The sequence below is a fragment of the Zalophus californianus genome, chromosome 5 (genome assembly GCF_009762305.2).
Source record: "Zalophus californianus isolate mZalCal1 chromosome 5, mZalCal1.pri.v2, whole genome shotgun sequence".
In the NCBI taxonomy this organism is placed as follows: domain Eukaryota; kingdom Metazoa; phylum Chordata; class Mammalia; order Carnivora; family Otariidae; genus Zalophus; species Zalophus californianus.
The window spans coordinates 26,563,952-26,589,460 of NC_045599.1; the positions used below are offsets into that span (position 1 = coordinate 26,563,952).

Sequence of the window (25,509 nt, forward strand, 5' to 3'; positions counted from 1 at the left end):
ATTATCTCCTGTCATCTGTCAGTTTTGCAACTATAATTAAAATTTAATTCCACAAATACTCATTATGAAACTCCCAGCTTGGAAGACATTTATATGGAAAGAAAAAGCATTCACAATGTTACTGCTATGAACAGGATGCTGTATTTCATTTTAGTGTTTTGAAGAAAACAATTAGTCTATAATCAGTTCTGTGTCCTATTTTTTTTTCAGTTAATATATTAAGATTTCCCCACGACATTTAACATCTTTGAAGAAATTGGTTTTTATTGATTTTATTTTTTCATAAGAATGTAATCATTGGGTAACCTGGGTGACTCAATCGGTTAAGCATCTGTCTTCGGCTTAGGTCATGATGGTCCTGGGATTGAGTCCCGCATTGGGTTCCCTGCTCTGCAGGGAGCCTGCTTCTCCCTCTGCCTCTTCCTCTTTCTGTGTATCTCATGAATAAATAAATAAAATCTTTAAAAAAATAAAAAAGAATGTAATCATTTATTTAGCCTACCTTCTATTATTGAATTGGATTAGATCTAGTTTGCTTCTAATCTGCTCGAGATTTGGGTAATGGATAATCAAAACTAATGGACTTCTACAAGTCGCCGTGAATTAAGCTTCTAGAATGTTTCCTGGTAGTAAACTGCATCGAGGTAGGGTTTTGGTATTATTCATAGTTTTGTGACAGCGCTAAGACCAGAACGCTGTAATGACTTGTTAGTGCATTTGGCCTTGGATAGGTAATTTCAGTTTGCAGTCAGATGAGTGTAGTAGAAAGGCCTTGGATTTTGGAATTGAGGGGATTGGGTTTTGAATTGCACTTCTGCCACATACTAGCTTTGTGACCTGCAAATTATCTGACCTGTCTGAGCCTGTAGCCATCATCTGTAAATTGGGGATTATAGTGTCTCTTTTCACAGTGATAAAATGACAGGTACAGCATTGCCTTGTTTCAACCTTAATGTGCCCACTTGTAATTTACCAGTTAAATATATATCATGATAAAATATTAAATTGATTGGGTTATTTTTGAATTAATTATCATCTTTTTTCCTAAGGTTCTGGCCACTGCATTTGACACAACACTGGGAGGCAGAAAATTTGATGAGGTGTTAGTAAATCACTTCTGTGAAGAATTTGGGAAGAAATACAAACTAGACATAAAATCTAAAATCCGTGCATTATTACGACTGTCTCAAGAGTGTGAGAAACTCAAGAAATTGATGAGTGCAAATGCTTCAGACCTCCCTTTGAGCATCGAATGTTTTATGAATGATGTTGATGTATCTGGGACTATGAATAGGTAACCAGACCAGTATTTTGATGTTAAACTGAACTGTGATTTTTCTCCACTTCTGTTAGCATTTATTTAGTTAAATGTTGAAATTATCATGGTTGCTACAAATGTTGAAATTATCATGGTTGCTATAAAGATATCTTCTGTAGGTAAAAATTAGAGACCATTCAGGATCCTGCTTTTTATGTGAAGTTTGGTTTGATTATTCTAATATTGTAGACTAATCTTTTTGTTCTGATTATTCCAGTAAGTTGACAGGTGCATGTATTACATGTGAGTTAGTAGTCTTAAAAAAATCAGGGCAAGGTGCTTTAGTGCTGAATAGTATTGAATTTGAGTTGTTGATTCAGAAATTGGTGTTCTTGGGTAGTTCAGGGTCACTTGTGGGCAATAGCTCTCTTTGTACAGTGCTGTAGGAATTCTGGGTAATTGAAATTTCATGGCTATCCTCAGAAACACCCAGAATGTTACTGTTGTCTGTTGGGTTGCTTGGATGATGAGAGTGATAAGTTCTTTAGGATGTGAACTCTACTGGTAAAAATTTAGGCCCAATTGATGACTTGTTTGGGGAAGTATGGCCTCAGTTACCTTCAAAAAATTGAGATGGAATTGGAATTATATTAATGTGCCTAGTAACCACATTTGTAGTCCTCTTTCCTCTCCACTTGAAAGTGAGCATTTTCATTCTTATTAAGCAGGAGTTGTGTGTGTATTTGTTAGGGAGACTGGGGGTAGGCGAGTACCAGTGTGTCCCTCAGAAATTGTTAGTGGAATGTTTTGTGATAATCAGAACCAAGTAGACACTTGTAGTAGTTTGTACTTTTTAAAAATTGAAAACGTGTGTGCTCTTTTTTTTAAAAACAGTTGTGCTTTGTGTACATTGAGTGCAAAGCTGTCATATCCTGTGCTCTAGTTTACAGTCTTCATATAGTCTATAATGGTCACCAGCACTCTTTTTTTTTAACTAATGAAACTGGATTTTTCTGACATTGAAGCCTTTTTTCTAATTAACTTTTGAGGTAAAATTCACATATCATTTTATTTATATTTTTATTATTATTTTTAGAAGATTTTTTTACTTATTTGAGAGAGAGAGAAAGAGAGAGAGATGGCCAGAGAGAGCATGAGCAGGGGAGAGGGAGAAGCAGGATCCCTACTGGGCAGGGGACCCCCATGGGGGACTCGATCCCAGGACGCTGGGATCATGACCCGAGCTGAAGGCGGATGCTTTAACCAACTGAGCCACCCAGGTGCTCTCACATACCATTTTAAAGTGAAAGACTGGCATTTTTAGTACATTCACATTGTTGTGCAGTGACCACCTCCATCTAGTGAAAAAATGTTTTCATCACTCCAAAATAAAACTTTATAACCATTAAGCAGTTCTCTTGCATCTTGGACCTGGCAACCACTACTTTTTTTTTTTTTTACCTCTATGAATTTACCTATTCTGGATGTTTCATATAAATGGCATTATAACTATGTGTTTTGCTTCATTTGTGTCTGACCTCTTTAACATAAGGTTTTCTAGGTTCATTCACATTGTAGCACGTATTAGTACTTTTTTGCTTTTTATGGCAAATAATCTGTATGGATAACGTCACCTTTTTTTTTTTTTTTTTTATCCTTTCATCAACTAATGGACCTTTAGGTGGTTTCTACCTTTTAGCTATCATGAATAGTGCTTCTATGACTATTCATGAATAAGTCTTGTTTTGACCATTTTGTTTTCAGTTCTTGGGTAAATGTAGGAGTGGAATTGCTGAGTCGTATGCTAATTCTGTGTTTAGTTTTTTGAGGAATTGCCAATTTATTTTCCTCAGCATTTGCTTTTTTTTTTTTTTTAAGATTTTATTTATTTGACAGAGACACAGTGAGAGAGGGAACACAAGCAGGGGGAGTGGGAGAGGGAGAAGCAGGCCTCCCGCAGAGTAGGGATCCCGATGTGGGGCTCGATCCCAGGACCCTGGGATCATGACCCGAGCTGAAGGCAGACGCCTAACGACTGAGCTACCCAGGCGCCCCTGTTTTCCTCAGCATTTGAACCATTTTACATTCTTACCAGCAAAGTATAAGGGTTTCAATTTCACCACATCCTTGCTGAGGCTTGTTATTTACTAGTGCTTTATGTTAATGTGTCTTCATCATTTTGTTGGAAGGATATTCTTCTGATAGACTTTTTAAAAAATGGCACATGTGAACCCTGTACTGTTCTTGCATGTTGATGATCATTTTCCACATTTATACCTGGTTGGATAGAACATAACCTTAGCTTGTATTCTTTCCTTGATTATCTTATTTATTTCTTTAAGGATTTTATTCTTAAGTAATCTCTATACCCAATGTGGGCCTCAGACTTTTACAACCTTGAGATCAAGGGTTGCATAACTTAAAACCCTGAGATCAAGAGTTGCGTGCTCCCCTGACTGAGCCAGCTGGGTGCCCCTTTCCTTGATTATCTTAAATGGAGTAATAATTAATAATACTCTTTTGGCATATAGCATTGCTGTCTAATTATGACAGTGTACTTTTTCAGTTTTATTTCTTTTTGCTAGATGCCCCTATATATATATATATATTTTTTTTTTTTCCTTGAAAGTCTAATTTACCAGAGTAATAGGGTTTTGTTGCTGGTTGCTTTTGTTCAGTTTTCCCCAGGTATGCAGTGTGTGTTTTCGGTGTGTAGTTTCACAGCTATTTAAATACCAAGGAAGTTTTCTTGAATTACATCGTTCAGTACTTGTTCTGTTCTTGTACCTTGATTTTATTCTTTCAAAACTCTTATGTAAGTATGTTGGATCTTTTCTTGATTATGGTCTATATTTGTCATTTTCTTTCCATTCATCCCTTTATGCCACTATTTGGGGTGTTTGTCCTTGTGTCATTTCTAGGTTATTTTTCCTTTCTGATACTCTTTTATTCTTAGTTTTTGTAATTCTGTTCTTTCATTTCTGAATCATTTTTTTAATTGAGATACAATTCATATACCATAAAATGTGTCAAACTTTAAAGTGTACAATTCAGTGGTGGTTTCAGTATATTTACAAGGTTGTGCAACAAGGACCATGATCTAATTTTGGAATGTGTTCATCAGGCCAAAAAGAAACCTCATATATCCATTAGCAGTCCTCCATTTCTCCCACACTAACCCTAAGCAATTATCAATCTACTTTTTGTCTCAGTGAATTTGTCCAGTCTCATTTTTTGTTTGTTTTTTATTTAATTAATTTATTTAAGATTTTATTTATTTGAGAGAGAGGGGACAAGCGGGGGGAGGGGCAGAGGGAGAGGTAGGAGCAGACTCATGCTGAGCAAGGAGCCCAATGTGGGGCTCCATCCCAGGACCCTAGGATCATGACTGGAGTCTGAAGGCAGCGACTTAACCAACTGAGCCACCGCAGTGCCCTTTTTTTTTTTTTTTAAAGTAAACTCCACTGTGGGGCTCAACCTTAGGACCTCAGGATCAAGAGTCACATGCTGTACTGACTGAGCCAGCTAGGGGCCCCTGCTTAGTCTCATTTTTATGTGAAATCTATAATCCTGAACTTTTAAAAAAATTTTTTAATTTTTTTATTTTAATTTTTTTTATTAAAAGATTTTATTTATTGGACAGAGAGAGACAGGTAGAGAAGGAACACAAGCAGGGGGAGCGGGAGAGGGAGAAGCAGGCTCCCCGCCGAGCAGGGAGCCCGATGCCTATGTGGGATTCAATCCCAGGACCCAGAGATCATGACCTGAGCCAAAGGCAGACGCTTAACGACTGAGCCACCCACGTGCCCCTCCTGAACTTTTTTTTGAAAAAGATTTACTTACGAGAGAGTGTGCCAGAGAGTGTCATTGCGGAGAGAGGCAGAGGGAGAAGGAGAGAATCTTTAAGCAGACTCCCTGCAGAGCTTAGAGCTGCTGCGGGTCTGCTTCTCACGACCCTGAGATCATGACCTGAACTAAAACCAAGAGTCAGACCATCAACTGACTGAGGCACCTAGGCATCCCCCTCCCCCCCATTTTTTTTAGTATTTTGAACTTTTAGACTGGAGTGTGCTAAGAGTTTTTCTGAATTCACTGCTCAATAGTGCCCTCTTTTGTTTTTATGAAGTATTTTAAAAATATGGCTTCTTAACTTTCTGTTTTCCCTTATTCTATCTTCCTTTGTCTCCAGTGTTGTTCTCTTTGGTTTGGATTTTATCAGCAGTTTTTCCTCATCGTGGCCCTTTTTTCTTGAAGGAAACTTAACTTGGTTACTATAGAGAGTTTATTGGTTCCTATTCAGCATGGTTCTTAATGTACTGTATCGAGAACCTTTTTTTTTTTTAAAGATTTATTTATTTTGAGAGAGAGAGAGAGAGTACATGAGATGGGGGAGGGTTAGAGGGAGAAGCAGGCTCCCCGCCGAGCAGGGAGTCCGATGTGGGACTCGATCCCGGGACTCCAGGATCATGACCTGAGCCAAAGGCAGTCGCTTAACCAACTGAGCCACCCAGGCGCCCTTGAGAACCTTTTTTATGTTCTCTTGTTCTGGAGTGTGCCAACCTCTCCTGACTTCATGTGCTGTTTTCAAATTGGCCTGCTGACTTTTGGTTATTTTTTCAGGTCCATTATATGTCCTGTTGTTTTCCTCTGTTTCCTTTTGCACAGATACTCATGCTTTGTAGGAATTATATAATTATTGGTGGTTTTTCTTTACCCACTTGTATTTTGGCATTTGTGGGGGATACTGTATTACCTCTTTTTGTTAATGGGGTTTTGGTTTTGCTATCCTAGTTGCTCTCTGTATTTATTTGACAGGATATGAAGAGATTAAAAAACTCTACTGTTTGTAACCAGAATATATAGAGAAGATTACAATCGAATAATAAAATGACAGTGCAGTTAAAAAATGGGCAAAGGATCTGAATAGATACTTCTTTAAAGTAGATACAGAAATGGTCAGTTAGGGGTATGAGAAGATGCTCAACATCATTAGCCGTTGGGGAAATGCAAATCAAAACCACAGTGACACACAGTTCACACCCACCAGGATTACTGTTGTCAGAAGCCTTGAAGACGATGTGGAGAAATACTTATACAGTGCTGGTGGCAGTCTAAAATGGTGTAGCCATTTTGTAAACAGTTCAGCAGTTGCTTAAAATAGGTTACACCTAGAGTTACCATATGATTCAGCAGTTCCATTCCTTGGTATACATTCAAGAGTAATAAAACATGTGCACATAAAAATTCATACATGAATGGTCATAGCAGCACTATTCCTAATAGCCAAAAAATGGAAACAACACCAATGTCCATTAACTACCAAAATGGATGAGCAAAATGTGGTATGTCCATACAATGGAATATTATTTGGCAATTAAAAAAATGTGGTAAAAATACATGCTTATAACTTGGAAGAACCTTGACAACTTTATGCTGGGTCAAAGAAGCCAGTTGCAAAGGACTACATTTTGTATAATTCTTATATGGAATGTCCAGCATGAGTGGGTGCCTAGGGCTGAGGGGTAGGTGAGGGGGTCAGGGGAATAGTGGTTAATGGTGACAGAAGTGTTTTAAAATTGATTGTGATGATGGTTGCGCAGCTCTGAATATACTAAAAGCCATTTAATTATACATTTTAAATAGGTGAATTTTATAGCTGTGGGAATTAGTTTTCCAAACAAATTTTAAAAAAACAAAAAGCCTTTACTACTGCTGTTGCCATCTTTCAAGACTCCTCTCCAGGAGTCTCTCCATTTTTTTATGATGGACATTTTCAAATATGCAGCAAAACAAAGAATTTTATAGTGAACATCCCTGTCCTGCCACTTGGATTCTATTTATAACATTAACTGTACCTATTCATCTATCCATCCTATCTACCTACCAGTTCTGTTTTTTGATGCACCTCAAACTAAATTGCAGACATCCATCTGTATACTCCCCAAATACCAAAGTATGCATTTTTTTTTTAAGTTTTTATTTATTTATTTGACAGAGAGAGATGGAACACAAGCAGGGGGAGCGGGAGGGGGAGAAGCAGGCTTCCCCTTGTGCAAGGAGCCTGACGCGGGGCTCGATCCCAGGACCCTGGGATCATGACCTGACCCGAAGACAGATGCTCAATGACTGAGCCACCCAGGCGTCCCCCAAAGTATACATATTAATCAGAATTCACTATTTTATAGTTTTTGTTTTATTTTTATATAATGACATACTCAAGTTTGAAGTGTTCCTTTGCTGAGTTTTGACAGTGGACTAATACCTTTCTCAGGAGACAGTGCATCATCTCTGGAAATGTTTCCCTGGGCCTTCATCCTCAGGGACTTTTCATTTTAAGGGGTCGGAGATGAAAATTGCCTGTTCCAGGACTGCTTAGAAATGTAGCCATCCAGTGTGTAGTCTTGTGTAAGGCTTGTTTTGCTCAGTGTAAAATTTGACATTCATTGAGTTGTTGTATCTGTCATTTGTTCCTTCTTGTGTGTTGTTGACTAGTGTGCCATTGTAGGTGTATTTTATCCTCTTGAAGAACACTAGCTTTTTCCAGTTTATTTTTGCTGTTAGGGAAAAAAACTTTTAAACTCTCACCAACATGTAAGAGTTTTAGTTTTATATTCTCACCAATATTGGTATAAGTGGTCTTAAATTTTTGCCATTTGTGTGTGTTTATTTTGTACCTCAGAGATAGAATTCATAAAAACCACACTTCTGAAGTGTCTGGTCAGTGCTTTTTAGTACATTCACAAAATTGGGCAACCATACCCACAACCCAGTTATAGAATATTTCCATCATCTCATAAAAAAACACCCTGAATGAGTTATCAAGGTATAAAAAGACTCGGAGGAACCCTAAATGCATAATTGTAAGCAAAAGAAGCCAGTCTGAAAAAGTTACATACTGTTTGATTTCAACTGTATGACATTTTGGAAAAGGCAGAACGATGGAGGCTGTGGAAACATCAGTAGTTGGCAGGGGTTCAGGGGGAGAGAGGGATGAATAGGTGGAGCATAGGATTTTTAGGGCAGTGAAACTATTCCATCTGATACCATCAAGCTGGATACTTATCATTATACATTTGTCAAAACCCGTAGAGCCCTAATTTATACTGTCATGTATTAGTATTGGCTCATCACCTGTTAGAAATGTGATCAGTCATGTAAGATGTTAATAGGGGAACTGGGGGAGGACGGTAGGTGAGGGGTGTGTGGGGATTCTCTGTACATTCTGTTTATTTTTCTGTAAACCTAAAACTGATATAAAAAAGTGTATTAAAGAAGAAAAAAAATTGTACCCATGAGCTGTCTTTCATCATCTGTTCTTCCTACTCCAGTCCTAGGGAGTCATTAATCTATTTTCTGTGTCTTGGGATTTACCTATTCTGAACATTTCATATAAATGGAGTCATATAATACGTGTTCTTTTTTGATTGGCTTCTTTCAGCTCGCATAATTTTTTAAAAGTGTATCCATGTTTTAACATTTATCGGTCTCTCTTACTGTATTCGTTCCTTTTTATTCCTGAATGTTACTTGATAGGAATTAGGTTTTTTTCCCACTTTTTTGGCTGTTGTAAGTAATGCTGTTGTGAAGAACATTTATGTGCAAGTTTTTGTGTGGACGTATGTTTTCAGTTCTTTTGGTTATATACCTAGAGTGGAATTGCTGGGTCATATGGTAATGCTATGTTTAACACTTTGAAAGACTGCCAAATTCTTTTTTTTTTTTTAAAGATTTTTATTTATTTGTTTATTTGAAAGAGAGGAAATGAGAGAGGGGAGGATCAGAGGGAGAAACAGGCTTGATAACGCGGGACTCCAGGATCATGACCTGAGCCGAAGGCAGTCGCTTAACCAACTGAGCCACGCAGGTGCCCCGAACTGCCAAATTCTTTTCCAGAATGGCCACACCATTTTATATTCTTACCAGGAATGAATTTCTCTACATTTTTGCCAATACTTGTTAATATCTGCCTTTTTGATTATAGCCATTCCCCCCCCGCCCCATAAAAGTGGAATGTGATTTAAACTTATTGCTGTTTTTTTCATAGGGCCAAATTTCTGGAGATGTGCGATGATCTCTTAGCTAGAGTGGAGCCACCACTTCGTAGTGTTTTGGAACAAGCCAGTAAGTATTAATGTGACTGAATTGTTTGTATAATCATGGCTCTTTGGAAAATGTTGTTTATTACTTTTTTTTTTAAGTTACACAAATTTTCATCGTGTATACCACTACTTCATTGCTGTAGTGAGCTGCTTTTTATGTCTGTCTTTCCTTTGGAGCACCCCCCCTCCTGCTCCCACCTCTTTTGATAATGGTGTCCAGGGAAATCTAATACTTTCTCAAGAAAGCTAATTCAGACTCAGATGGATATAAACATCCCATTTATTTCATAGTGGTAAAAATTGTCTTTTGCATTGTTGCTTTGTAGTACTTGTATAGGCTTTTCTGTCTGAATCTTTTGCTGACTGAGAAATACAGCCAAGGGAGGATGTGATAACCACATAGTTATTTTAACAGGATGCTTTAATTTTATCTCTAGCTAAAAGTAGATATTTGATTTAGTAATGTATCACTAATTTTCCTAAAACCTTCAGCATACTTTCACCTGGAGTCCACTGTTGTGTTGGTTGCTAAGTATTTCAGAGTGTTGAGATGTACTGTCATCTTGACAAAGGTCAGCTCTTAAATCAGAGTGATTAGGCAAACTGGCATGTTCTTTCCATACTGGGATAGCCCATTTCTTTAAATAGCCCTTCTCAACATACCGTCAGTATTTGTTGCATAAAATGTGACCATGAAACCAGGTGGTGTTAGTATTTTATGACTGACAGAAGAGCTTTGGTGTGCACCTTTCTTACTTATGTCAGGAGGAGGCTGTACCTGTGTTAATAATCTGTACAAAGCCTGTGCTCTGGGTGGAGTGCTGATGGGGCTAGGTGTGCTTCGAATACTTTTTTCTTTCATGTCAGGGGTAACTCAGTATTTCAAGGCCCTCTAATTTTTTTTGTGGCTAGCTTAACTATTGATGTTTTAACAATTTTTTACGTGGGCCTGTTTCAGAGATTATGGGGTCTCTACGATGTAGGGGATTTAGTATTCATGGCCCTGTCCTCTTAAGTCCCAATATTGTGCCACACTGCCCCTGGTGCATTAGAACATATACCTACTTGTTTTCAGATGCCGCAGCTGTGTGTGTGTGTGTGTGGGTGGGTGGGTGGGTGGGTGGGTGGTGGTGGTGGTGGTGGTGGTGGTGGTGGTGGTGGTGGTGGTGAGGGGGTGAAGGAGTGGCAGGGTTTTGTTATGAATCTAAGTTATTTTGTTAAGATGTTATATTGCTCTCTTAATTTCATTGTGAAGTACTAATTTAAAGGTTGTTTTCATCTCAGTGTCTTTTCTAATCATTTTAAAATAGAGTTAAAGAAAGAAGATATTTATGCAGTGGAGATAGTTGGTGGCGCGACGCGAATCCCTGCAGTGAAAGAGAAGATCAGCAAATTTTTTGGTAAAGAGCTTAGTACAACACTAAATGCTGATGAAGCTGTCACTCGAGGCTGTGCATTGCAGGTGAGCTTTCTTTCACAGGTAGCCATCCATTTATAGGTCATTGTGCCAAGACGGCATTGGTTTTCTATATCCAGCTAATCTGAGGATAGCTTAGGATGATCTCTAGGTGTAAGATTCTGAAATTTTAGTTTTCCAATGAATATCAAAGGTGGTGTTGATAAATGGAATTGTACTCTATAATCTATAACATGGAATAAGCTGAATTAATGTAATAAAAACATAGGTAAGCCTGAAATACTACTAGAATTTGGTACATTATCTCTTGTCTGTATATGAAGTAGCATTGTACATACATTAAGTAAAGGTTTGAGTTCACGGAAAAATGAAAAGTGATGGCTAGATAATAGTTAATCTGAAAGTTTTTCTTAAAATTTTTAATGTTAATCACCATACATTACATCATTAGTTTTTGATGCAGTGTTCCATGATTCATTGTTTGTTCATAACACCCAGTGCTCCATGCAGAATGTGCCCTCTTTAATACCCATCACCAGGCTAACCCATCCCCCTACCCTCCTCCCCTCTAGAACCCTCAGTTTGTTTTTCAGAGTCCATTGTCTCTCATGGTTCGTCTCCCCCTCTGACTTACTCCCCTCATTCTTCCTCTCCTGTTATCTTCTTCTTTTTCTTTTTTCTTAAAATATGTTGCGTTATTTGTTTCAGAAGTACAGATCTGTGATTCAACAGTCTTGCACAATTCACAGCGCTCACCCTAGCACATACCCTCCCCAATGTCTTATCACCCAGCCACCCCATCCCTCCCACCCCCAACCACTCCAGTAACACTCAGTTTGTTTCCTGAATCTGAAAGTTTTTAAAACCAGTTACTCACACATCGTTAAATTATTAATGTAAACACTTAAAAACTGTTGATGGTGGTTTTTTGAAGTCATTATTTATAGGTCTGATAACAACAGTTCATAATGTCTGTACTTGTCATATGGTATTTTTAAAAATTATTATTCTAGTGTGCAATCTTATCGCCTGCCTTCAAAGTCAGAGAATTTTCTATAACTGATGTAGTACCATATCCCATATCTCTGAGATGGAATTCTCCAGCTGAAGAAGGGTCAAGGTAATAACATTTATTCATTATTTTTATACTTACAGTTAACTTAGTGTTAAGTCTGAGTAAAATATTGCCCTCCATTTCAACTTCTGCAGATCTGTAACATTACAGTGCATGAAGCAAAGTGATGCCTTATTTTAGTCTTGAGAATAAATTTGTGTCCTTACTTAGTTTACTATAATTGATCCTGCTGAAATAATTGGTGCTTTTGATGTACTTATTCAAATATATTTATAGTCCTTAAAACTGATTTTATATATATCTATAGATATATATGTAAGTTTCTTTTTCCTTGGAACCTCTTATATCCTGGAAATGATGCCAGATGAAAGAGCATGAGAAGAGTAACTAGAGCCACGCAATAATTACAGATGTAGAATAAATTGGTAAAAGTGTTCAGGAATATCTTAAATTTGTGTGTTTTTGTCTTTTTCCTCCATCTAGTGACTGTGAAGTCTTTCCAAAAAATCATTCTGCTCCTTTCTCTAAAGTACTCACATTTTATAGAAAGGAACCTTTCACTCTTGAGGCCTATTATACTTCCCTGCAGGATTTGCCCTATCCAGATCCTGCTATAGGTAAGTAGAATTGGGAACTTAAAAAAAAGAAAAATTATGTACTTGGGAGAACTGGGAGCTAGCAAGTATAATCTGAAATTTGGTATTGTAAATCCCACGCAAAAAACCTCTTCCAGGCTTGTGACCACTTCACTACTAGCAGGATGGTTACTGTTTAATTGGATTTCTATTGTGTGGGCAGTATTTCTTGGTTAATGCACATAGTGGGTATACCTTGTGCATAATGTGATAATACGTAGATACTAAAAAGGAGTTAAACTCAATTTTCACCCTAACACAGAGTTATAAGATGTACACAGAAAATCATTGGAAAATAGTTATGTCGTTATCCTAGGTTATGGAGCCATGTTGGCTAGAGTCTTCACAGACCCTCAAAAATTCTTATAATCTGGAAATTACACTAGGTGAGAGAGAAACTAGAATTACATGATCATTACAGACTTAGAATACATGAGTAAAGTATTAGAAGTATTAGGAATATCCTGAATGGCACTTAGAAGCTGTGGGAAAGTTAACCTACTCTGTTTTCTTCATTTGTAAAACAGGAATAAGAATGAGAATTCATATTTTGTAAATTAAAAAACATAAGTAAAACTCTGGTGTAGTAATTGACTCTTGATGTATGGCAATTTCTTGATAAATGACAGAAGCAGTATGGAATCACTAGGGTTTTTTCAGTAGAGGAGAAGTGACATCGGTTTAGGAACTTCCCTGGCAGTGGCATATAAAGATGAATTGGAATAAGGGACCAGAGGTAAGAAAATGTTTGGAGGGTTAGGAGATGTGTGAGTTCTTAATTGGGACAAGGTACTGAGAGTTTGACTGTTTATGAGAGAAGAAGGAGAAATCTAATGACTTAGTAAAATTAGTTGACCTGTCACTGAGAAATGGGCATAACCTGGCCGTATGGGCATATATTCATGTTTGAATTCGTCCTCTCAGGTTATGTGTTCTCTTTTGTTTCATATGTCCCTAGCTCAGTTTTTAGTTCAGAAAGTCACTCCTCAATCTGATGGCTCCAGTTCAAAAGTGAAAGTCAAGGTTCGAGTAAACGTCCATGGCATCTTCAGTGTGTCCAGTGCATCTCTAGTGGAAGTGCTCAAGTTTGAGGAAAATGAGGAACCGATGGAAACAGATCAGAATGCAAAGGAGGAAGAGGTAATCTGGACATTTTAGACCATTTTAGGCCATTTATGATGGTGTACTGGTGACTTGTCTAGAAATTCTAACAGATTGACTGGGTTGGGAGGAACCTTGTGACAGCTGCTGAGAGTGGGTTTGCATTGTGTCCCCTTTTCCTAGCATGGGGGAACTAGCAGAAGGTCTTTATGCAGTCTTTCTTACAGAAATGGAATATAGTTTGGCTTCTCTCTTCAGACCATGTACTTCTCAAGTTGAGTTGTTTTTGATTCTCGTTACTGAAGAATGCTTTGAGTCTTGGTTATTTTCATAAGTTGATTTTACAGTCATTTATTGGAGTCATGCCCTGGTCTCATCCTTATTGTGCATCAAAATCAAGCCTTATGAAACTACAAATGTTTGAGTCTCCAGAGATCTTAGTGAGTTGGTCTGGGTTAAGACCCCGGTATCACTTTTAGAAGCCTGTGAGGTCATTCTTCTGAGCTGCAGACATTGCAAGCCGGTGATTCAGATCTCCACAAACTTTTCCCTTCTTTGTCATTATTGTCAGGCTTTGTTCCTTTTTTTTGGATTTATTTATTCAAGGGAAGTGCGTGTGTATGCATGCGAGTTGGGGGAAGAGCAGGAGAGAATCTTCAGGTAGGCTCCCTACTGAGTGGGGAGCCTGCCATGGGGTTCAACCAACCATGACCCATGAGATAACCTGAGCTGAAACCAAGAGTTGGAAGCTCAACTGGCTGAGCCACCCAGGCGCCCCCAGGCTTTGTTCTTTTAACAGAATTTTCAAGGTGTTCACCTCCCCTAATGCACACAATGGTTGTACTTGCAAGGATGAAAAGACTAATTTAAGAACTGCTTGAAAATGTTGAGACTTTTGAGAGAAATTTACTCAGGAGGAAGCGTGGAGAAACTCCTGCTCTCTTCAGAAATATGTGTTAAATGTTGCCACCCTCCTTTAAGATGAGTACTGCTGTGGTTTACAAAGCATTTCCACAGCCACCCTTGTTTACATACGGGTAGGGTAGGGCAAGTGTTCACTCCATTGTACAGATTTATTAACTGAGATCCAGAGAGGAAAACTTGCATATTAATAGGTAACATATGTGTTATAGCTGGAATTTGAGTCCAGGCGTTCTGATGGCTGGTAATTGATCAGGAATTCCATACCATGGGATTTTGCCAGTATGTCATGAAGGTTGCTTAGTCTTCCATTAGTATTTCCTAGCTTCGGGATTCGATGTGACCTGTTTTTCAGAAGATGCAAGTAGACCAGGAGGAACCACATGCTGAAGAGCAGCAGCAAATGCCAGCAGAAAATAAGGCAGAGTCGGAAGAAATGGAGGTATAATTGTGTTTTAGAATAGGATTTGTAATGTCTTAACACATATATGAGATGCTGTATCTTACAAGGTAGTTACACAGTTGACCCTTGAACAGTGTGCATGTTAGGGGTCCTGACCCTTATGCAGTAAAAAAAAATCTGCATATAACTTGACTCCCCAAAAACTTCACTAGTTATTAAGTTGACCAGAATAACACAAATAGTTGATTAGTTCCTATTCTGTATGTTACATTTATTAAATACTGTATTCTTACTGTAAGGTAAGTTAGAGAAAATATGTTATTAAGAAAATTATAAAGCAGAGAAAATACATTTACAGTATTGTACTGTTATTTATCAAAACTCTATATACATGGACTTCTGCAGTTCAAACCTGTTTTTTTATTTTTTGTTTTTTTTAAAGATTTTATTTATTTGGAGAGAGAGACAGAGAGGGAACACAAGCAGAGGGAGTGGGAGAGGGAGAAGCTGGCTTCCCGCCGAGCAGGGAGTCCGATGCGGGGCTCGATCCCAGGACCCTGGCATCACGAACTGAGCCAAAGGCAGACACTTAACATACTGAGCCACCCAGGTGCCCCAAAGATAGTGTTTTAAATAATAAAATATTTACATGTATTTTGTAAATAGTATATTTATCCCAAGTATTTATTTAAATGAATATGTAACATTTTTGAATCCTTTACAATCCTGTTTTTAATTCTAACTTCCAAGTTTTCATGTTTAAGTTTGGTGTCAGTATTGAAAGCATGTTTTCTTTCAAATTATGACATTGCAATATATAGTTCCACTTTGTGAGGTATTTCTGATTGTGGCATTTAAAAAAGTTTGGCAGAGCCCGTAGATGGCTTCAGTCTGTTACTCATTTTCACATCAGTTAATAAAGTTTAATTACTTCCATTTAATTATGCAAATACTTATAAAAAAGAAAATATAATGGGGAGAGGAAAAAGAAAGGCCTTTTCCAGGGTGGAAAACCCTTCCTGTTGTATGACTGGGGGCAGCAGAGTGAGAGAGAAGTACTTCCTCGATGTGTATGTGGGGAGATGGCGAGGAGAAAGGAGAGCTGCTTCTCCCACCACATCCTGTGGGGCTGTGGGACATTTCAGGGGGGTGGTTGCTACTTAGGCTTCTTCATTGAGGTGGCTTGAGAACTGGTGCCTTTCCTAGTATGAAGTGCCCATTCAACAACAACTCCCCATTGCCCCACTTTCCCTCCCCCCAGCCTCTGGCACCCACTGTTACTTTTTCTTTGGATTTGAGTACTCATATAATACTTATGTTTTTAACTTTCTAGATATTATAAGTAGTCATCCCAGGTTATTTATATCATTAGAAAACAAACTAATAAAAAACCAAAAAGAGCTCTTGAAACATGACCCATTTGGAAGTTTAAGATAGTCTGTGTGTTTGTTAATGATGATTTCTTGTTATTTCAGACCTCTCAAGCTGGATCAAAAGACAAAAAGATGGACCAACCACCTCAAGCCAAGAAGGCAAAAGTGAAGACCAGTACCGTGGACCTGCCAATTGAGAATCAGCTGTTGTGGCAGATAGACAGAGAGATGCTCAACTTGTACATTGAAAATGAGGTGGTTATTTCAGATCTCTTAGAACAAGAAGCTAATAGATTAATGTGGCCATAGTGTTAAAACTCTCTGTCTAGTGACCTTTTATGCATGTTCAGTTGTTTGGAGTTTAGGGGAGTAATTTTAGAGTTTTGGGTACTTCAAGGGCAAATCCCATGTCATATCAAAATTCTTTTATAGTTTTATGTGTCTATAGCTAGAAGCTCTGTTAAGACATCTTTGACATTATGTCTTTGGTTTAGGGTGGTATCATTCATGTTTGGGTTCGTGTGTGTTTGTTCACTTGGGTGCTTGGGATGTTTGAGGTGCTGGGTCATGGACGTTGATCAGTAGGGGAAATCAAAGCATTCATGGTAGTGCTGTTTTGTGTATTTAGTTCCTTCCCCTGTTGTTAGTCAGTGTTGAATTCCTGTTACTGTGAGTGATGTAAGGTTTGGCACCCTGGTGCACAAAGTACTGAATTAATTGTTGTCTTTGAAGTTTTTTTTTTTTATCATGTGTCCCTTGGATCTTAGATTTGTTTTACAGAACTGTAACATTTATACTGTGTGAATCATTTGATTTTCTTGTTATCGTATAGTAATCCTACAGCAGAGTATACCACCTTGTGACAACATGGAGCTAATAGTTTCTTAAAGTTCTCGTCTTAAGTTCTTTTCCTTATTTTGCTTTTGAGTTTCTAAATCTTGATACTTCTATTACTGTTTTTTTCTAAGCACACTCACAGAACTCACAGTTCATCTTCATAATTTACTGGGGACAATGCTTCCACTTCTCCTTTCTTGGATGATTTGCAGAACTAAGAGGATTTGGGGAAGAAGGATTCTCCACTTTTATAATTACAGGACTTAGTATTTAAGAGGATATTGTCTCAGTTGTCTGAATTTCTCATTTACACTGTTCTCAGGGTAAGATGATCATGCAGGATAAACTGGAGAAGGAGAGGAATGATGCCAAGAATGCAGTGGAAGAATATGTGTACGAGATGAGAGACAAGCTTAGTGGGGAATACGAGAAGTTTGTGAGTGAAGATGTAAGTATGTGCCTACCTACTAGGTGTCTTCTGGGAGCAGCCTTAAATGTGGTAGGCACATTTCTGGCATCCGTAGGTACACAGTCAAATGATTAAAAATGGGCTTTTTTGGGGAAAAGTTTTGTGTTTCTTTTAGTGCAGTGTTTCCCAAAGTCTTGTCTTTGTGAATCATTTTTTTTTTTTTTTTTAATGCATCACTTTTTGATATATTTGCATGCTTTTGTTTACCTGGTATTTTTCTGTAAGTCAGCCCACCCTTCTCTCATGTTTCTGTATTTTAATTCACTTTTTTAAAAAATTGTATAATTGACAACATTAGTTTCAGGAGTACAACACAATGATATTTGTATATATTATGAAATAATCACATAAGTCTAATTATCTGTCACTGCACAGTTATAAAAATTATTTTTTTAAGAGCTACTTATTATTAGCAGCTGTTAAACAATACAGTATTTGTTATATAGCTTACATTTTTTTAAGTTTTTTTTTTAAAGATTTTATTTATTTATTTGACAGAGACAGCGAGAGCAGGAACACAAGCAGGGGGAGTGGGAGAGGGAGAAGCAGGCTTCCCGCTTTAACTGACTGATCACCCAAGCCCCCCCAGCTTACATATTTTTAAATGTAGTTTTTATTTCTGAAATTTTCAAATAACCAAATATCCCAAATTTTAAACCTATCCCCTGCAACAGAGAGAAGTAAAACTGTCTGTAGCTATCAAGCAAGTGACATTGCTGTTCTTGTCTGTGTCCCTTGTCTGTCCCATCCCCTCCCGATTTTAAAGCAAATTCAGATACTGCAGCCTTTGCCTATTGACTTCGCTGGGCAACGAGCTGATTTTTGACTGACCTAATCATAATATTTTCTTCATATTTAGGATCGTAACAGTTTTACCTTGAAACTAGAAGATACCGAAAATTGGTTATATGAGGATGGAGAAGACCAGCCAAAGCAAGTTTATGTCGATAAATTGGCAGAATTAAAAGTAAGTGATTCTTGGGGTGCCTGGCTGGCTCGGTTGGTGGAGCACGTGACTCTTGATGTTACATTCGTGAGTTCAAGCCTCATGTTGGGCCTAGAGCTTACTTAAATAAAGCAGGAGGATGGAAAGCATTTCCTTTTGACTGTAAAAAAAAAAAAATGATTCTTGAAAGCAGAAGTGTTCTGAAACCTAAACCCATGCTGTAATTTCCAAGGATTTCTCTCAGAATTGGGAGGAATTTTCATATCAAGTAATGAAGACAGGCTGAAAGTGATTGAAAAACTATACCCTTTATCACTTACTGTCATTTTCTTGTTTTTAGAACCTTACAGTAACAAAATTCTTTTTTTGGACAGGAAGTAGGATTTATTGATGGGCATGAATAGGGAGGGGGCAGTGCCGAGGTTCTCATGAGTGCAGAGCCCGCCATTTGTCCAGGGGGCCACGATTAGGCATGTATTTGACCCCACAGCCATCTGGGATAAGCTGCTTTTCAGCTACCATGTCTTCAAATTCATCTGCATTAAACTCAGTAAAGCCCACTTCTTGGAGATGTGGATCTTCTGGCAGCCAGGGAACTTGAACTTGGCCCTGCATAGGGCCTCAGTCACATGCTCCTTGTTCTGCAGCTTGGTACGGATGGACATGATGACTTGGCCCATGTGGACCTTGGCTACTGTGCCCTGGGGCTTTCCAAAAGCACTCCGCATACCTGTCTGCAGCCTAGATTGGAGATAGCATGAAGTCAGACCTCAATGTCCACTGGAAAGGGATGTCTCCAAGGTCCCTTAAGGCAACCCATACAATCAACAGGCTGCATGCATTACCAGGGAGGCTCCTGTTTGTAGCCATGGCGCAAAATTATTTTTCTGAAAATTGTTTGGACTTAAAATGTTTTCCTGAAGGAGGTGGCATTCTGGGTGTGGTGGTTGAAAGAATAGAAAGATGTTGACCTGTCCTGAAGGCACCTGTAGTGCAGTTGAGGCAGGGTTGTTCATACAGTTTTGATTTTTGGTAAAGCAAAGTATCTGTTTTGTATTTAAAGAATCTGGTCATTAAACCTTAGGGTTAAAAGTACAAAAAAATGAGGGTGCCAGAATAGCTCAGTTGGGAGAGTGTTATGCTGAAGATCTAAAGGTCCCTGGTTCATTCCTGGTACACTGAGTGTTTTAGTGCACGTCCAGCGTCATGCCTTTCCTCTGAGTTAAGGACTGTAAATGAATGAAGTGATTGTATTTGAATAAAACTTTATTAAAAAAATAAAAAAATGATCCAAGGTTGAGGCCATTGTTTGCAAAAGGATGCAAATGCACGGGAAGAACTTTTCACATTTCTGTGGGTTACTTACCTTTCTTGTCAAACTGGGCCATTGTGATTAACCTGTGAATGGAATTGCTCAAGGACAGTGCCTGCAGTTTTCCTCTCATTATGGAAGGATAACAAGAGCTTCCAGTGAGACCTCTCCGATGGAGTCTTTTGCTTTACTTTTTATTATGGGAGATGTCAAACAATAGCTTTAATGGTTGTCAGCTTATGGCCAGTTTTGTTCCGTTTCTGCTCCCTCCCACTCCCATTTATTTGAAGGAAGTCCCTCATGTTATATTTATTCTGAAAATACTGCAGTATGTATTTAAAAGAAAATACAACTTTAAGCTATACTATTATCACATTTTAAAAAATTCCTTAATATCATGTTTAATGTCACCATGTATTCAGTTTTCAAATTCTAATTGTTTTATAAATTAGTTTTTAGTTTGTTTGACTCTGAATACCCCTAAGGACCATATATTTTATGCATTGTCTCTTAAATCTGTGTAGTTCTTCCATCATTTCTGCCCCCTTTCTCATTTATTTAAAAAGATCAGATGTCCTAGGTCAGATTTTCACCCAGTCTGGATTTTCCTGGTTTTCATTTCTGTGCTATTATTTCTAATTCACTTCTTTGTTATTTATCACCATCGGATAAGTTGATGGTTAGAACTAGAGGCTTCATCAGATTTCATTTTCAAAAAAATTTTTTGGCAGGTATGCTTCTAATTAAGGAAGGTGTATCACTATCAGGAGGCACCTCCTTTTGGGTTGTCTCCCCACTCTGTTTTGAGAATTAGGACTCCAGTGACAAGTTGAAGTGGCTCCACATGGAATGGTATAGAGGTATATTGTCATATCTAGCCTAAGGATGGATTTCAGTGGAATGGGGAGCGATACTGAGCTTTTCACATCAAGCACACGGAGATGAAACGTACTTTAATCCGTGGTAGATCTCAGTAATTGTAGAAACGATACACTCTGATAGTTTAAACATTCTTTCTTATGTTAAGAATCTAGGTCAACCTATTAAGATGCGATTCCAGGAATCTGAAGAAAGACCAAAATTATTTGAAGAACTAGGGAAACAAATCCAACAGTATATGAAAGTAATCAGCTCTTTCAAAAACAAGGTATCTGTTTTTCTTATCCTACTGTTACTTTGGTAAAGTTTTGAGGCATTTATATAGCGATTTTTTGCTTTTTTTAAACTATTGTTTAATATTAAATACTTCTTTTTGGATGTTAGTGTAGTGGGTATAATATTTTATAGAATCTTAGTAAGAACTACTCTTTAATAGGTAGCATTTGGAAGTGAGCAATATTCGATTTCCTTTTCTTGCTGTCAGATGCTTCATCAGTGACTTAACCTGCTCTATCCTGGTCTTTCTGAGAACCATTAGGCATATGGTTTGGTTTATTATGCAGATGTAGGACTGTCTGAACAGTAAACTACTTAACAATTTTTTGAGCACTTGTGATATACATTCCGTAAATACATTATTTCATTAAATCCTTAGGAGTACCCTAATGAGGTAGGTGGTCATGTCAGTAATAGTTAGAGGTAACTTCTAACTTCCTTAAGCCTCAGTGTCCTTAAGTAACACCCAAGGTTACTATTGAGAAGTGGGGTTTGGCCTGAGGTCTGACTCCACAAATTTTGGGTTCTTAACCACTCCACTCTACTCTAGGTTCTTGATGGATAGTCATTGTAAGAAACTTCTGAGTGATAAATTTGGCTTGTTTAATTTTGAAAAAATTTTGTTTCTAAAAGGTCTCCTTTAAAAAATTGTATTCAGTGTTGTTTTGGTTCCTAAGTAGCATGCCTAAACCTCTGCTCTCCCATCTTAATGACCTGTAATGTCATGTTTGTGAAATTACCTTCATAAGATTGTCAGGCATGTGCTTTTTATCCATTGAAGTCTTTAAATTGCTAGCCTTATGTATGTTTTTGGCCCTTAAGTCTATTTCCTGAGTGTTTTAAAAACTGGGGTTACTTTTTCTTCATTGAATTTTTTTAAGGAATTGAATATCCATTTGGATGGTGAGGCTGAATGTGCTTCATTTTTAGAAAGACTGTGTTTTTGAAAGACGGCAAACAACTAGATATTTGGGTGGGGAGAGTATCATCCTTTGACACTTGCCTGGTTGTCTCCTGGTTGCAGGAGGACCAGTATGACCATTTGGACGCTGCTGACGTGATGAAGGTGGAAAAAAGCACAAATGAGGCCATGGAGTGGATGAATAACAAACTGAATCTTCAGAACAAGCAGAGTCTGACTATGGATCCAGTTGTCAAGGCAAAAGAGATTGAAGCTAAAATTAAGGTAATTTATGGCTTTGAATATTTAATAGTCTTTCCTTGTCAACCCTGTTATTTATTATTAATGGTCCTTAAAGTGACACTTAGGAGGGAACTTCATTAGTGCATCTTAGTTTCTGGCTTCTGGTTGGGAGGGGGTGGACTTGGGTTTAAGTTGAGAACATCATGTAAAATTTACTATTTTTAAGAACCCACAGTTTTCTCTCCTCTGCTGTTCTAGGAGCTGATGAGTATCTGTAGCCCTATAGTTTCAAAGCCCAAACCCAAAGTGGAACCTCCAAAAGAGGAGCAAAAAACAGAGCAGAATGGACCAGTGGATGGACAAGGAGACAGCCCAGGCCCTCAGGCTGCCGAGCAGGGTACAGACACAGCGGTGCCTTCGGATTCAGACAAGAAGCTTCCTGAAATGGACATTGATTGATTCCAACAATTGTTTATATTAAAACAGACTATTATAAAGCTTTAAGTTGTCAACTTTGTTCTAAATATCAACTAGAGCAATCAAATACTGGAGATTTCTTAGTCAGTTTTTAGGGGATTTCGTGGGAGGGGATATAGGTAATGTATGGAGCATTTTGACTTCTAAATAGTTAGATACAGAAATTAAGTGCATTGTATCTTTTTCATAATGGTACTATTTAGAAGCCCAGTTAGTCTTACTTACCGAGCTTCTGCTTCACTCCTTTTATGTTTAATCATGCTTACACAAGGATAAGTTTGTTTTGGAAAGCTGAGCTATAAGCAAAGGCTCTAACTAGCTGTCAAGCAGACTTTTCATTGTGACCTATGTGGCAGGAACTCTGGAAATTGTGCTTCAAAAATGTGTTGTGGAGATTGCCACGAAGGCTCCCCACCTGGTGTGGGGATGGGGCTGGGGTCCCTGCTTTCTGGGGACTAGAGCATGGCATGGCCTGGATGAACATGGCAGAACATGAGGGGCGTGCACTGAGTTCCTTCATGCTGCACTTCCACTCCACTTAGACTCCCGCCCCTCCCTGCCCCCTGCTCCGGGGAAGGAGCTCCTCTTACAAATGCCCGAGTGCTGCTCTTGGGAAAATAGACCTCTTCACCTGCAGTGAGTTGGCAACTGAGGATTTTGGACCTGGAAGCTCTTCCTGAGAAAGTATGTTCCTGAAAATGCATTCACAGATACCCCAAACATCAAGTCTAAATAATTTTCTTTTTGCAAAGTTAGAATTGGATAGATGTATTGTTGGATGTAGGCATGGTAAATTGAGCTGAGGAACTGATTCTTGTTAATTATGGTGTAAAGACTTGTATCCTGGCGTGCTCATTCAGGTGAGAGATGTTCTGTGTAAATTTGAGGTATAGCTTGAAGTCCTAAGACAAGAGTTAAAAGTTCTTTTTAGCTCATTCACAATTAATTGTATGTTGTGTTAGTATCTGCCATGAACCTGCCAATTTATGTGTTAAACAGCTGACAGATCATACAAAAGAAAAAAACACCAAACCCTAAGATACACTGGACTGTACTGGATGAGTCTGAAATTAGTGTTAAAGAAGCTTGGTGTCTGACTTGAGCAACACCGCATTCTTACTGTGTGGCCAATGTCAGATGCACCAAAGCATTCCCTGTGACTGCCTTTTATGGCAGTGTTGATAGGAGGGAAGCATTTTGGAAACTCCAAGGGAAGCCTGTATTAGAGGCCATAGCTGGTACCTGCCTTAGAAACTTACAAGCTTTGTTGGTTACATTTTGGATCTTTGTAATAATTGTTATCTATGTAACAGAGTACCTCTCTTAATTTTGGCCTATGTTAGAAATAACATGATCTTTGCTTACTTAGAATAAGTTTCTGTCCATCTCTGCACTAAAAAATTTTAGAGTGTTGCCAAGTTCTGAAGTGCTATAGAGAAACCCTGCTTAGGGGAGGAAGGTGGAAGTGTATTTGTGTTGGTGTGTAAGCTCGCATGGAAGCCTTGTAGCACCAGGACTTGGCCCTGTCCTTAGACTGTCTATCCTCTGCCTGTCAGCTTTGAGTTCCAGCTGGCCTGCAGTGAGGCCAGTAGCTACTTTGGTGTGCTGGCTGCAGGATTAAGCCAATTCTTATGCAACTGACTCAGTCGGCAATGGCCATTTCTTCTAAGAAAACTTTTTGTGTGGGGGAGGGTGTGGATGTTGGGATGGGGGTGAAATTGAAGTTAAAAGTTTAAACTAGAAATAAGATGATGTGGTCTGCTTGCTCTCTGTTTAGACAGCCTTTAAGACCAATTGGATTTACTTGGAGGCCAGGCCAGAGAGTGTGATAATTGATGACTTGTTTGCAGACAAGAATTTATCCAGGTTGCATTATCCAAATTGGTTTGTTAAAGTTCCAGGTCACGTTCTTACACTAAGAGAAACATTAAATAAACAGACAAGTTTAGGAAAAATTAATAAAAGAAACCTGTCTTACACTCAGGAATGGTTTCCTTAATTTTTCTGAAAAGGAAGGGTGTGTGTGTGTGTGTGTGTGTGTGTGTGTGTGTGTGCGCGCGCGCGCGCGTGCATTCAACAAAATCTCCAGAGGTAGGAGTCCTCTTAACTAAATTCCACTTGTTAACAGGTGGCAAGAAGTTGCCCTTTTTCTGTACTCAAAATTCTCCCACGTTGAATGTTGGCCCCTTCTCTGGTATGTAGGAATCCATCTCTTGTGTTGTCTGTCGTTTTGAGGGTTTTGACAACGCAGAAGGTGGTTATGGCCCTATTGAGGACCAGTGCCAGGATTGATGCCTGCTCCTTGGAAGAATGCCATGGCCTGGAGTATGCTAGTAACACTTGGCCACCACTGGATGTGTGGTTGTGTGTGTATGTGTGTTGGTGTGAACGTGGGGTAGTAAGGAGTGTTGAAGTGGGTCAAATCCATCAGAAGAGACCTAACTATAAGGCCTGGGGCCTACATGGGGAGGGGTGTAGGGCCTTAATCCCTAGAGTCCTGCCACTTAACAGTCCCAGTGCTTTGTGTTAGGAGGGGCTGACCTGCCAGGGCCTACCAGTAGGGCTTGTGTCAGCCGCCTTCAACGAATGTATCTGCGGCAAGGTTGGCATACTCTTGGGTTTCTGACCTTGGGGAAGGAGTGGGATGTGGTACATTCAGTGGGAAGCCTGGGACCAGCTAGCGGTCATCCAGGGCAACGGGGGTGTTGGGATCATGTGGAAGGAGAGTAACAGCCCTACTTACTGAGGAGAGGAGCCGGCACCCTGCATGTCACTGAGGAAGAAGGTGTTGGGGGTGAAGCCCAGGCTGGTGTGAAGGTTTTGCAATGTGGCAGCTTCAGCCTGATGGGAAGAGTTTCAGAGCTCGGTGGGGTTGGTAAGGATTCAC

The 25,509-nt window shown here is 38.8% G+C and overlaps 1 protein-coding gene and 1 non-coding gene across 3 annotated transcripts in view; one reads left to right on the forward strand and one right to left on the reverse strand.

Moving 5' to 3' along the window:
* The window catches only part of HSPA4 (heat shock protein family A (Hsp70) member 4), a 48,129-nt gene extending 23,524 nt beyond the window's left edge, over positions 1-24,605 (forward strand). The window contains exons 7-19 of one of the 2 annotated variants that reach the window (XM_027605117.2): positions 1,050-1,294; positions 9,303-9,379; positions 10,668-10,819; positions 11,788-11,894; positions 12,333-12,466; positions 13,443-13,624; positions 14,862-14,948; positions 16,385-16,537; positions 17,442-17,567; positions 18,448-18,555; positions 20,874-20,993; positions 22,026-22,187; positions 22,404-24,601. In XM_027605117.2, coding sequence (XP_027460918.1) covers positions 1,050-1,294; positions 9,303-9,379; positions 10,668-10,819; positions 11,788-11,894; positions 12,333-12,466; positions 13,443-13,624; positions 14,862-14,948; positions 16,385-16,537; positions 17,442-17,567; positions 18,448-18,555; positions 20,874-20,993; positions 22,026-22,187; positions 22,404-22,604 — 1,854 coding nt within the window. In that variant the 3' untranslated portion in view covers positions 22,605-24,601. Of the gene's footprint in view, positions 1-1,049; positions 1,295-9,302; positions 9,380-10,667; positions 10,820-11,787; positions 11,895-12,332; positions 12,467-13,442; positions 13,625-14,861; positions 14,949-16,384; positions 16,538-17,441; positions 17,568-18,447; positions 18,556-20,873; positions 20,994-22,025; positions 22,188-22,403 lie in introns of both variants that reach the window. The other variant, XM_027605118.2, reaches the window with a different exon arrangement.
* LOC113930067 lies at positions 19,323-19,453 on the reverse strand. Its single transcript, XR_003522438.1, has one exon. It is a non-coding gene; the product is annotated as a small nucleolar RNA SNORA70 (small nucleolar RNA).
* Positions 24,606-25,509: the final 904 nt, after the last annotated feature.